At 36.4% G+C, this 14,979-nt stretch overlaps 1 protein-coding gene across 1 annotated transcript in view; it reads right to left on the bottom strand.

Annotated features, from left to right (window-relative positions):
• Positions 1-10,443, bottom strand: part of top1 (DNA topoisomerase I) — a 35,516-nt gene extending 25,073 nt beyond the window's left edge. The window contains exons 1-3 of the mRNA XM_036591216.1: positions 10,292-10,443; positions 9,834-9,858; positions 1,638-1,734 (exon numbers count right to left, since the gene is read on the bottom strand). Of these exons, the coding sequence (XP_036447109.1) occupies positions 1,638-1,734; positions 9,834-9,858; positions 10,292-10,324 (155 nt within the window). The 5' untranslated portion in view covers positions 10,325-10,443. The remainder of the gene's footprint in view (positions 1-1,637; positions 1,735-9,833; positions 9,859-10,291) is intronic.
• Positions 10,444-14,979: the final 4,536 nt, after the last annotated feature.

Raw genomic sequence — 14,979 nt, 5'->3', positions numbered from 1 at the left:
GAGGGGTCAGATGAGCTTTGTAATGTGTATTGTTAGTTATTGTTGAATAAAGGCAAAGTTAACTGATCAGCAGCTGATTGTTTTTTGTTTTGTTTAAATGTTTACTCTTCTTGAAGGTTTTAATTCATCTTTGTATTATTCCAATACAGACAGTATAAACTAACAGTATGCTGGATAAGTCTTTGTGTGTGTGTGTGTGTGTGTGTGTGTGTGTGTGTGTGTGTGTGTGTGTGCGCGTGCATGTGTGTGTAGCTCTCTAGGGAAAGCTCAAGTGGCCAAGTATAAAAGACAACTTAAGCCACTTAAGTGCCTCAAAGCTGTCGTTCAGCTTTCTTACAGACAGGGAGAGAAAAGAGAGAGAGTAAGAGAAAGAGAGAGGGAGAGTGAAAGAGAGAGAGAGAGAGAGAGAGAGAGAGAGAGAGAAAGGGAGGGACAGAGGAGAAAGAGAGAGAGCGAGAGAAAGGAGAGAGACAACAAGAGAAATAAAAGACTGAGAGCGAGAAAGAAGGGAGAGAGAAGATGAAGAAAGATAGTGGGACAAAAGAGAGAAGAGGAGAGAATAAAAGAGAGAATTAGAGATAGAGACAGAGAAAGAAGAAGAGACAGAGAGAGAAAGAGAAAGAGAAGAGAGAGGAGAAAAAACAGTGGGACAGGAGAAAGAGGAAGAGGAGACAGTGAAAAAGAGACAAATAGAGAGAAAGAGGGAGAGAAGGATAGAGGCACAGGGGAGGTTAAGAGAGTGAGAGAAAGAAGACAGAAAAGGAGAAAGAAATAGGGACATTGAGAGAGCGAGACAGAGAGAGAGGAGAAAAAGAAAGATGGTGGGACAGGAGAGAGAGAGAAAGAGGAGAGAGTGAAAGACAGAAATACAGATAGAGAGAGAGAGGAAGAAAAAGAAAGATAAAGGGAAAGAAGGAGAAAGCAAGAAAGGGAGAGGGATAGGACAGAGGAAAAGAGAGAGAAGAAAATGGAGAGAGAAATAGAGAGAAGGAGGGAGAGATGGAAAGAGAGACAGAGAAATAGAAACAGGAAGAGAGAGGGAGAAGAAAAAGAAAGACAAAAAAGAGAGATAATCTAATAACCTCATGAATAACCTATTTTTGCTCTCTTATTATTTTCTCTCTTTCTCCTATTGTCTTCTACTTCTGACTCACGCATTGAAACAAGCAGAGAAACTTTGTGGAAAGTGCAGATTCTAAACTTTCAATCCACATCATATTTGTGATTGTAAAAAGAGGAAATATTTTATTATGATTGAAATGATATTTCCATGTTTTTATCCTTTTTTGACCTCCAAACAAATTAAAAAAGCCAGAAAAGCAAAGAGAAACCTGTAATACAGAATGTAAATCACATATAAATGTAATTTATTATGTAACTACGCCATACAGTATTTAATTATATAATTTCATGTGAATAACACAGCAAAACAAAAGCGCTAACTTGTATCATAAGGGTTAACTGCTTTGGTAAAAACATAAACTTGCAACATTTGTGCAAGAAAAGAGGAAGAGACAGATTTCGGGGCTGAAGGGAAACAGTGTGACGTGGAAAGTCACAAGAAAACACTTGAGTGAAAGACACAAACACAAAAGAGACATAAAGAGAGGAAAAGAAAGGAAGAACAGAGCTCTCACCTGTTACTGTACTTGGATTTCTCTCTCTCCTTGTCCTTCTTGTGGTCTTTGTGTTTGTGCTCTTTGTCTCTGTGCTTGTCTTTATGTTTGTAGGAATCTGCAGAGAAAAGAAACAAGACACAGTTATAGAGGACAGATTTCCTTCAACAACAGAGAAGCTGAATGGAAGTGTAATGTGAGTAAAGTGTGAGTAAACGCCTCCTGTTAGCGTAACGGCCAATATGGCAAAGCCTCAAATACAAGACAGATAAACCAACATGAAAAGATTCACTGGTTTCTCCTCTCACACTACCAGATCATCCGCACCATCAGTCACTTCTGATTGAGCTCCTGTCCTAGAAAATCACTTCAGATTGTGAAAATTTGTTGCAAAGGGCTAAACCGGGCTTAAAATCGTACAGTGTAGGTCTAGCTTAATGTTAATTAGAGCCTTCTATGCCTTCAGAGACGATCTTGTGATTTCTGTGAATTCAAAAAATACATGGTTGGTAATTTATATCTCATTTTTATTATAATCATCATTCTCGGAAAAAAAAGCTTAATTTCTTAAACCACCTGCTTGAAAACTGTCCAATCAGAATTATTTTCTCTGTGGTATCTATATAAGATATGGCAAACAAGCTCTCCCATTAGTTAGGACCTCAGGAGCTAAACAGAAAGCCTAGAACTCACTAAGAACATGATCAGGAAGTGACACAGGAATCAGCCAATCACAGTTCGATTTACAATTGGACCCATTTAGTGAGAAAAACGTCACTCAAAGCCTTAAATATTTTATTTTATTACATTATATTATTTGATTAATAATCAAATAATACAATGATTATTTTGTCTATTAACTAAATTAATAGCTTTTTAATAATTATTTAAAAAACACTACACTAAAAACGTGACTTGAATTTGTTGTTTTGTGATGTCCAATTCAGCAGTGTAGCTCCACCCATTCACAGTAAATCTATAAGGAGTGTTTCAGCCCAGACTGCTTTTTCCAATGAGGTACAGGGCAACCAATCAGAACAGAGTTTGTTTACATACATTAATCTTAAAGGCACAGTAGGAAAAACAGCCTGTTTGATTCTAAGGGATCAAGATTGGCGTCAGAGGATCCAACGAGGAATGAAAATGATCATGTAAAAATGAAACATGTTTGCTTTTAGTACTAAAACTCAGAACCACGAATGCACACCAAGGGAAAAATACAGGAAAAATTACTCTGCACATGGTCTACGGCTAAGCAAACATGAACCATGAGAAAGCTGACTTTTCATTTAAAATGCCCCCCGAGCAGCAGGTTCTCAGCAAGGTTTTTGGTCCTGCTGGAAAATCTCAGCTGTTTTTTTTCTTTTTTTTTTATGAAGCTGCTTAAAAGTGCTGCTAAAATAATCTCAAATAGAAGAAAGTTTGATTTGTAGTGTCTGTATAGTTCCAGATCTGTTCTAAATATAGAAAAGAGTAAAAAAATGCAGTAAAACCCTCCACAGATAAGTTGAATTGGTAGTTTTGACTGGAACTGCAGACGCACCACTGTGTAACCCCTCTGTTACAGCACCCAGCAGGCTCGTAATGAGATTTCACTTGTTCAGTCTTTACAGATGAGATTGGGATTATGATTATATCTGAGCAACATGCAGGCACAACAACGCACACCTGTGACACACTAACCTGAGTATGTGTGCTACACCAACTGTCACTGCTATGGAGCACACACACACATACATCTAGAACCTTTAGTGCTAGAAGATGAAGTCAAAGAGGCCCTGAGATCATCAGCAAAGAAGACACAATAATCAATAACACTGCAATGGAAATATTTCAAGATTCTGAAGAAGATTCAATTAAAGTACTGACCGAATTACGCTAACAAATATGGAAAAGAGCTCAATGGCCAGCAGATTGGAGGAGTCCAGTTTATATCCCAATACCAAAGAAAGGAGACAAAAAAGAGTGTGCCAACTATCATATAATTTCCTTAATATCACACGCCAGTCAAATTATGCTTAAGAAAATATAATGCAAATTAGAGTCTTACATCGAGAGAAAACTGCCAGACATGCAAGCAGCTTTCAGGAAAGGCAAAGAAACAAGGTAACATGATGGATGGAGACAATCAGAGGATTCACAAACCAGCTATTCAGAAGCTTGAAGGCCCAATCAGAAGGAAGGATATTCTGGAGAAACACTGTCCATACAGTCACCAGGAGTCAGAAATTACCTGACGACACTTAATAATATCACTAAAGCATTACAAGTATGAAATGAATAAATCTAAAAATGTCTCTGATAAGTGGACATTTTATAATAAACATAAAGCGTATGCTTTTTTATGTGACTGCAATCACTCAGATAACTCTTCCTTTTTTTTGCTTAAATTAGTAAATGTACATATGCTATACATGACAAAAACAACTTTTTTAAGAGGAATTATTTTCATTCTTCTCAAATATTTTTCATAATTACATTAAAATGTACACACACTCATTCTAATGGGTGATAAAATTTGTGTTGTAGTCATGGTGACCCCTGGTTCCTATTACCACCACTGAAATCTGAACCATTTCACACCAAACTTCTCAGAATGACTGTGTTTACACTCACCTACTGAATTATGCAGGAATTTTGAAAAATGGGTGAAATTCCCCCTTAAAAATCTGCGTAATTCACCAGCAGACCCAAACGACCATTCATGAATATTCAAAGAACAGTCAGCAATGCCAAAAACAAACACGAGGAATGGAACTAGGCCAAATTCAAACATGAAAAACCTATTTGCAAAAAATATAATACTAATATGTATAATGTAAATAATGTAAATTGAATTCATGGCATTACTACATAATTAATTATGTAATGATGCATTTACAGTACAAAAATAAGACAAACTCAATGAACTGCAAAATAGCAATAATTCTGAGGGTTATAACAGAACTGTAACACACATTCCTCCATCGTGTAAACCTGTGTGTGTAATTCCTCAGCGTAGAGCCGCTCTGAGAGAGTTTCTATGGCTGTAAATGGACGCTCTGTTCAACGCTGCTGTAATAGAAGATAAGAAAGCCACAATAGATTCCTGGAAAGCCACAATGGCCTTCTGAAGGTGCAGCACCTCACAGGGAGATGGATTAATACTAACATCCATCTCACTCTGGCTTTCCATCCCTCTGTCTGTAATTTCTCCACCCGAGCATTAGCCTGTCACACACTCACAACATAATCCAGCATTGCAATCGGCCCACGCATTAAAGCGATAGTGTGGCAGCAGTTTCCCCAAATTTGCTCAAATGTGTCTGAGGTTTGCTTCTTTAGTTTTGCACTGGAGCTCAGAGGACAAATAATGGAGGTTTATACTCCACCGATTAGCATGCCTAGACTTGAATATGTGGTTTCTGTCCTCCTTTATCAAAAAAACATACTGCTTTTGTCAAAAAATGACATACTGCTAAAACCGGTACTCACAGTCTTGATATCTGAATTTTATCTCTATTTTTGTCAATTTTTATAGATAATAAATACTGGCCTTCTGCAAATACCTTCCGTAAAATACAGAAAACATGGAAAGGCCTCGTTCAGTTACTCTGCTTCCAAACTGTGGAGCTCCATTCACCTTTTATTAGACAGTCAAGGTTAGCGCACACTTTTGAGAAGCATCTAAAAATGTACCTCTTTGACTTAGCTTTTAATTAAAACTCTACATCTTGTGGTACTTATCACTGAATCTGATCTGTGTCCTTTTCTTATATGATTCTAAATTAATACTTATAATTTCTTGTATTAATGTTAAGCTTTATCACCTGTCTGTAAAACACTTTGAGCTGTCACCGGTATAAAAAGTGCTATATAAATAAACATTATTATTAACTGTTATTATTACAACAGTGTCATAATTGGTGGGTATACGCTTTGAGTACTGGTTAGCTACATTAAGCTCCAGAGGGTAACTTCAGACAGACATATCTAAGCTGATGGACTGCTTATAGGATAAAGGGCAAAATGGTATGAATTTGAATTTTTGCCAATCATTTTACAGAGCCTGGTTGGAGACAGTGAGGGGGTTACCATATGGCAGTCTAACTGCACTTTCCAGTCATGGTGGCTTTATCTCTGTCTTATCAGACTGAACCACGAGACAGAGAGAGACTCTTCACTGCTGCTCCGCTTCAACACACATATTCTTGTTCTCATACTTTGTCAGGACGTGGAGTAATCCTCTATGTGTTATACGTATGTAAGTACCTATATGTAATAGCTCCCATGTGTATTATACATATGTAATAATATGTCCTTTCTGTAGTAAATATATACAACAATAAGTCATAACATTAAGTACAATAAATACTTGTATCTACACTCATTGTCCATTTTTTCAGCTGCACTGACCATATAGGAGCACAGTTACAGACTGTAGTCCATCTGTTTCTCTGCATACCTGTTTTTACCCTGTTTTTCAATTATAAGGACCCCCACACAGAGCAGGTTTTATTGGGGTGTGGGTCATTCTCAGCACTGTAGTGACACTGATGATGTGGTGGTGTGTTAGTGTGTGTTGCGCTGGTCTGAGTGGATCAGACACAGCAGAGCTGCTGGAGTTTTTGAACATCTCAGTGTCGCTGCTGGACTGAGAACCAAAAACATCCAGCCAACAGTGTCCTGTGGGCAGCGTCCTGTGACCACTGATGAAGGACTAGAGGATGACCAACACAAACTGTGCAGCAGCAGATGAGCTTAGTCCCTGACTTTACATCTACAAGGTGGATCAACTAGGTAGGTGTGTCTAATAGAGTGGACAGAGTGTTTAAAAACTCCAGCAGCACTGCTGTGTGTGATCCACTCGTACCAGCACAACACACACTAACACACCACCACCACCACGTGCAGTGCTAAGAATGACACACCACCCAAATAATACCTGCTCTGTGGGGGTCCTGATCATTGAAGAACAGGGCTAACAAAGTATGCAGAGAAACAGAAGAACTACAATCTGTAACTGTAGAACACAAAGTGGTCCTATATGGTCAGTGGAGCTGAAAAAAATGGACAATGAGTGTAGATCATTGATCACTGAAGAACAGGGTAAAAGGTGGCTAACAAAATAACAATAGACAATGAGTGTAGATACAAAGAGGTGGTTTTAATGTTATGGCTGATGTAAGGTGGTATAAGTTCCTATATGTAATCATAGTATGTCCCACATGTATTTTATATATATATATATCTATATACGATATAGTATTCAATTTGATTTTTCTATTCAGCAAAAAATAAATTGTGCCTTACATTAATATGTCAATATTTCCATTTTCAGTTTATCACAGCATGCAATGTAATAAAAGTACAATATTTGAAACAAAGGCTGTGCTTTATAATGTCCTGGTCTAATGCTCTAAGATAATGTGTTAGCTGCAAAGTAAAGCACCAGCCACAAGCTAATATTCTATTTACAACACAATGATACAGTACAATATAATTTATTGCATTGTTACATCTCTATTAAGTACCTATATCTAATAATAATGGTAACACATGTATTATATATGTATGTACTTCTATGTAATAATGATGTTAAAATTGTCCCACAAGCATATATAAGCACATGTAATAAGAATTTTCAAAGTCTAATCCCAATCCTAATTTTAGGAACCAAAAATAAATGGTTTTGCCTTAGTTTAAAAAAAATGACATATGGATTTTTTTTTTTGTAAAAACACTTTATAAAGTCAGAAGTGATTTGTCGGTCCAGTAAATCAGGCTGTTTTTCTCTGGTTTTACTACAGAGTCAGGACAGTTTTATCCTAAAATACACAAAAACAACCGCACAATTCTGATGTAACTGCACTACGTTATCATTCTCAGGAAAAGTCTACATTAAGATGAGCCATTGGAAAGTTAAGATGAGGGCAAAGCTTTAATAACATGCATGCAAATATGCATGAACATGTACTCAAGCCGGCCAGAAGAACAAAAGGTACATATTAAAGACAAAGGCAGCATTAGTATAGCAACTGTATCAATGAGTTTCTTAGAAAATAATTTGCACATACTAAAATATTCAAATATTCCGGCGTCTGTTTGTTCCAACAAAAGATAAACCATTACATTACAGTTCAGACAAATGTAGTGTTAAACTGATTTACTGTCATGCTGAGGCACTAAGAAACAATACTTTAAGTCTACTTCTGGTGGCAAACGAAGTGCAGTGATAAAAAGCTCACACAGACAAATTAAAGACCTATTAAACTAATTAGAAGAAATCTATTAACCCTATTCTATTAATTCAATTACAAGAAGCCATGGGCAGTTCCAGACTTCACTTCCTCACTCTAATATATACAAACTTTACATTTTAAAGTGCTCTCCTCTTACACTTTCCCTGCCCTCAAGGTATGTGTATGGTGTGTGTGAGTTTATGGACCAAAAACAGTTCTAATTCATTTTTCATGACCATTTTACAACCTCTGTTTATTTGTTGTAATTAAGTAGCCTGTTTTTGCTGCTGTGCCTTTAAGACTGATATATGCAAATGATCTCTGCTCTGATTGGCTATACTGCATTGTGAATCTCATTCAAAATGCAGCCCGGGCTGAAAGGTTCCTTGTAACTTCAGCTTGAAAGAGTGAGCCTACAGTGCTGTTGGTTAAAAAAGAGACATCATGAAACCAATGAACTCAAAACGGGCTGTTTTCGTGGTTTAGTTTCCATGCATTCACTCTGAGTGGTACGATTTTAAATTTTAACAATGTTTACATGCTGCTTCAAGATCTTATGTCCTAAAAAGGAGATGATAATCAGTCTTCCGTGATATGGGGCCTTTAATGACAAAATAAAAAATAAATACAATAAATAAATACAAACTTTACATTAATAACTGAGTAATAAGCCTGAGGTTAAAGGAGTCGAGGTGCAAAGTATAGATTCTCATTTACACAGCTGTATATTTATATAATTCATAAAATATACAGCATGAGAAACTGACAGACATGTGAGGGAAAAAAAGCTGTAGCATTCCCCACCATCTCCTCCATCACACCGCTACAGCTGAGCGGTGCTCAAACCGTTCTTTTCAGTGAATCGACTCGCATCGCTTCGTTCAACTGCACGAAAGCGATTCGATTCTGACTCATTTGATTCCATATCCACTAAGCATACGTGGAGTTTTATTTAGTCTAAATATTATCTGTATCATGTCATATCATCAGCTGGCCTGCTGAGAGAGAGAGGCGTGCAAGGAGAGATTCTTAAAAGGAGAACTCCACCAAATTTTCAAAAATTCTACATAATTAAATGTATAAAACGTTAACAGTCATTCAGAGTGGTTTGGTGTGAAATGCTTCATTCTTGAGAAACTTGTTGAACTGTTCATAGCGGTGGGGATGGGAAACCAGATGCTCACCTCTTAAAGCTCCCTACAGAAAATTATTACACGAAATGGTTATGAATATGCCGCCTGATTTCAGAGACACTGCTTTGTGATAAAGTTTTGGCTTAAATTGTATTTTAATACATCCATGGTGGAGGCAAGGGGTACAAGGGCAGGGCGTTGTAAGGCAAAACAGTCCCTAAAAAAACTTGTTTTTTCAGATTTCTGACGATTTTACCATCATCCACATGACATATAAAATAAAAACTCAGGAAACATGCATGGTTCACTGGTGGTTTTGGACAGTAAATAAAATAGCCATATTTGTGTTGTAGTCATAGTGACCCCTGGTTCCTATTACCACTGTAAAGAAATCTAAGTAGTTTCTCAACTGAATTATTCGACAAAATAGTGGACTTGCCCTTCAAATGATAGTGAATCGGTTCACTTGGTATGATTCAAAGACTCGGTTCGTGCACTACTACAGCTTCTCAGCACAGAGAGGAAAAAGAAAATGGCGCAGAGACTAAGTCCTCAACCACCATTTCTCACTTTCAGCGCTCAAACTATACACGTTAGCGATCAAATGCGACCGAAAAAGGATGGCCATAGTAAAAAACAACTCCGGCTCTATCGGAATCGCGGGTTAAAATGAGAAATTAGCAAGTGTAAAGTGTAATTTTAGGCCCTCGTTTTGAACAATAGGCGGCTGTGAGTGAGGGTGAGGGGACTTAGTCTCTGGGACGCCATTTCTGTTCTCGAAAAACTAACAGTCGAGGCAGAGAGCGAAGCACAAACATCCTCATCCACTCACTTAGACATTTTAAATTTTAGCTGTAACTTACCATTCATCCGCGAACCAGAGTCCATCTGCGAAAACAGAGGTGATTAGTGAGAGGAATAAGTTGATATTTCATTTTGAAAACGGTTATTCGTCAGCTTCTTGTTCGAATTTTCCCGTTCCACCTTAAATGGCGCAGCAGTTTCATGCTGGCGCCTCAGGCATCAGAATGTAACTGCTGCGCCATTTAAGGTGGAACGGGAAAATTCGAACAAGAAGCTGGCGAATTGCAGGAGGGGGTTTAAAAACGTCAAACACGCAACAGTGAGGGCATTTTAGCATATCGAAGACTAAAATAACGCATTTTTAATTTCGTAAACATCACTATTAATCCTTATTTTGATTTTCGGTTAGATGAGTTCATAGACAAAGCTGTTAAAATTCACACACTCAAAATCCAATAGTCACCGAGACAGCTTCAAAGAATTATTACATATAGTGAACATGTGCAGGCTGTACTACCTGGTAGTGTTTATGTCCATGATCCTCGCTCATTGTCCAATGATTTTATGAAGGAGAAAGCTGTAAGAAGCTCGTTAGAGAGAGATGCCGGTAGGAAAAAAGCTTTGTGGAACTGAGACACTTCGGTTATGAGTCTAAGTCCCACTTTGCCCCGATCGCGCATGCGCAGCCAGTTTGAAAAAGACAGCGCATGGCCAAGTTCAAACCCCTGTAGAGGTGGGTAGAGTACCACTCAGACGGTTCTTCAAGGGTTCTTTAGTAAAGGCTATGGTTCTATTTAGAACCAAGAGTTCTAAATAGGACCATTCCATGCTTAAATGGTTCTTCAGATTGATGGAGAATTTGTTGTACATGGTTCTATATAGCACCAAAAAGGTTGCTGCTATTGTTACATGGACAAGCTTGTAACAAATACCAGAAACCTTTTTGGTGCTATATAGAACCACTGTCAAAAAAGCTTCTATTTGCTCCAATTCACAATGAAATTGGTTCTTTATAGAAGTAATGGTTCTAAATAGAACCGCTAAAGCCTGAGTAGACTGATAAATCAATGTGATGATCAGCTATTAATCTTGGTGTTACTGAGCTCTGATTTATCAGTCTACTCAGGCTTTAGCAGAGAGTTCAGTAACACAGAGATTAATATTAATAACTGATCATCCCATTGATTTATCAGTCATCTCAGGCTTTACCAATGTGCTCAGTTATTAATCTCAGTGTTACTGAGCTCTGCTAAAGCCTGAGTAGACTGATAAACCAATGTGATGATCAGTTAATAATCTTAACTTTACTGGGCTGTTTTGAGGGATGATCAGACTAATACTCACCTCAGTAGTGGACATGTTTGCAAGTGATAAATTTAGCGTTAATGTTGTAGAGGACTCTTGTTCAGGAGATGGTGGGAGCTGCAGTGGGCTGGAACAGTCAATAAAAGAAAAAAATGAGAATTTTCAGAACTTAATTTACATGGTCAGCAAAATTTTCACGATACATATTAACAGAATAATTATATGAAAAAACTGCCAACTAGAAACAGTAAAGAACAACAAGAATTAAATTAAAAAAATTCTCACATGCCTTATTAAGATGTATTTTAAATACATTACTTTTTTATGTATTGGTCAGTGTATTCAGTATTCAGCCATCACTACTTCTTCAAAGTATTGTGACCAACCCTGTATAAACCCACATTCTAGTAAAAGAGCATCATGTTGGTAAACAGTGCCTCCAGTAAGAGTAAACAGGCCTTCCCAAAAAGCAACATATAAGTAGCTCAAAACACTGCTCTAAGGGCCCATATCATGGAAAACTGAATTCCGCACTTTTGGGAAATAATTCGATGCAACATTTAAATATTGTTAGAAGTTTCAAAGTGTACCATTCACTCCCTGATCTCCTCACAGTCCATGCATGAGAATTAAGCTGCAAAACAGCCTATTTTGATTTTTTTTGCAATGTCAGAAAAACCAACACTGCTTTTTGAATGAGGACAGCCAATCAGAATAGAGCTCATTTACATCAGTCTTAAAGGCATCGTATAAAAGGGAGTCTATTTAATTCTAAGGGAGAGGTTGGAAAATGCTCATGTAAAAATGAATTATGCCTGTTTTTTTGGTGAAAAAAAAAACACACAAATGTTAAGTGGACCATGGGGGAAAAAAATTAAATGTAAGAAAAAATGAAAGGCCTTTGGCCAAAGGACTTGAGCTACTGCATAAGTACTTGGTGGTGGTAGTAGTAAGGGCCTCTAATAACTGTGTAGTTACACATGAATAACATATGCAACAACACTGTAACTACAAATTACAGAAGTACAGCTTATGAAATTACACGTGTATCAACTTCAGTTTTGCCTCATGTAATTACACAAGTGTGTCTTTTTGATACACTACAGATCAGAGGTCTTTTCCAGCAGTTAAAGGAAGTATTTTTTACACAACATTACATTTATGTTTTCCATAATTACTGTGGAATAACTGGGTGGTAACAAGGTAACCTAATCACATCTCATTGATTAATACCATTCTGTAATTACACTGTACCTATATAACAACTACACAGGAACTGTCCTGTAGTGTAAAGTTACACTTTAAGATAAGTGGACAGTTCTGTGTAGTTGTTATATAGGCACTGTGTAATAATGGAGTGGTAATATAGACTATGCTTTGGGGGGAAATGCAATACATTTAATGAATGTCATAAAAGTTACACTTTAAGATAAAGGGACATCTGCTGTACTGTTACATTACAGAATGGTTTAAAGTTGAAACTGTTTACAGCGTCACAGCATTAGCAACATAAATGCTAGCTAAATGTTAGGAAAGCTGGCAGATACAGTGTAAGTAATGTCAATATAAGTTATTACACACTTCCTTTTACTGCTGGAAAAAAAAAACTGCTGTTCCAGTCTGATTACAAATGTAATTACATTTATGTTATTACCCTTGTGTAATTACATGATAGAGAATAGGCTGTTAAGATACTATTAAGATACACTTGTGTAATTACATGAGACAAAACTGAAGTTGATACACATGTGTAATTACATAAGCTGCACTTCTGTAGTCCATCTGTAACGCTGACTAAATAGTTTGTAGTTACATTGTTGTTGCATATGTTGTTCACATGTAACTGCATAGTTATTAGAGACACTTAATATAAAGTGGGACCGTAACAACAACAACAATAATAATAATAATAATAATAATAATAATAAAACAAACTTGTAACATATTTTTCTAAAACCCAAAGTGCAATAGTATGAAAATCAGGAAAACAAACTAATCACAATAATAAACAACAAACACCAGACACATGATGGACTGAGTAAATCAGTGTTACTGTTTATTTTGTGGTAAATTAGAACATCAAATCAAGTTGACACCAACATTAATTTAATAGTTTTAGGCAAAAACAAAATAGCACACTTACATTTTCAAATTGCTTATATTTACCATTATTATTTTATTATTCAAACGTGTTCAATATTATTATGTTTATTGCTATTACCATTCATGTTATGAGCAATTAAAAAAAAAACACAAAAACAAGACCATTTCCTGTAGCATGTATTGCAACAAATTAAGCTTGAAGGTTTTGGAACTCATTAAATAACATTATTTTTGTTAAAATATGGAAATCTTACACATTTTAAAAGCAATACACGGCCAGTAGAATATACATTCATGCACAGATAATAGGCCTGACACAATTATTACATGATCACAATTATTGAAGTTGATCACAATTATTATTTACTTTATATTTCACAATAAATATGAACAGGGTGTTTTCAGTTCTGACCTTTGACTTGTTGCTGAACCTTCAGAGTGCAGTAAAGTTTGTATATTTGGGCTGTGGTCAGAGCAACTAAGTATTGGCAGCTAATCAGCCAATTTGGCCACTTCAGGCTTGTACTTTAATAGACGCATATAATGAACAAAAAAAATGTAATTGTTAATCTCAATCATTTATATGGCAATTAATCTTCAGCTAAATTCATGATCATGACAGGCCATGGTTAAATTTCCACTTTCTTTATCTACATAACAGTTTATAGTATAACATAGGAGTGTTACATCTGTTCCTGCTATGAGGTCAATCATAAAAAAGGGCAAAATACAAAATACACTTTTTTGTTGTTGTTCTTTCAGATTAACTGCTATTTTATCATCATTACATATAAAACTAAGAAGATGTGTAGGTTCACTGGTGGTTTTGGAAAGTAAATAAGAGCAGCAGAGGGAGGGGTTGCCACAGCATTTGGAGGGATATTAGTGGTGAAATGAGGCCTAAGGAAACAGATGTGTTTACACCTGTATAAACATCTGTCTAAAACAGGCCACCTCCTGAAGAGATTTAAACAACTAGACCTAAAATCTGTTTTAAATGCATCTTGGGTGCGTTTACACCTGCAGTTTTACGTGCACAATCTCTATCCGGTCACAGCCCTGTAAATGGGGTCAAAATTACCTTGAGGTCTGCTTGATTTGTGCTACTGAATCAAATAACCAATGAATCATGCAATGAACAGCGTTGACGCTTAAGTAAAATTTTAGTTTATTGAGCAATTTATTAAAAAGTGCAATAATGCACAGTGTATTACATTGTCATAGTCATATGCAATGGTTTGGACACCCCTGGTCAAAGTACGTTTTGTTTATTTCATTTATTCGCCAAGTTTAGCACATTCTCAAAAAAATAAAATGTGCCATACCATTTGCACATTTTATCCTTGAATAACAACATATCAAATGTTGAAACTGAGAATCTTTTTGATTTTTGAAAGATGTATGCTCATTTTGAATGTGATGCCCGCAACGTTTCAAAAAAAAGACTGGTAAAGTTGTGTTTAAAAAAAAATAAATAAAAAATAAAATATTCACAACTAGTTAGCTTAATTGGCAACAGGTCAGCAACATGATTGGGTATAAAACGAGCATCGCAGAGAGGCTGAGTCTTTCAGAAGTAATAATTAGGAGGGGTTCACCACTCTGTGAAAGACTGCACGATCAAATAGTGCAACAATTTAAGAATAATGTTTCTCAATGTAAAATAGCAAATAACTTTTGCTTTTCATCATCTATGGTACATATCATTAAAATAGAGAATGCAGAGAAATCACAGTATGCAAGTCACAAATCCAAAAACCAATATTGGCAGGCCATGATCTATAGGCGGCACTGCAT

The sequence above is a fragment of the Colossoma macropomum genome, unplaced genomic scaffold (genome assembly GCF_904425465.1).
Source record: "Colossoma macropomum unplaced genomic scaffold, Colossoma_macropomum, whole genome shotgun sequence".
Lineage (NCBI taxonomy): Eukaryota > Metazoa > Chordata > Actinopteri > Characiformes > Serrasalmidae > Colossoma > Colossoma macropomum.
This window is presented reverse-complemented; position numbering and strand designations above follow the sequence as displayed.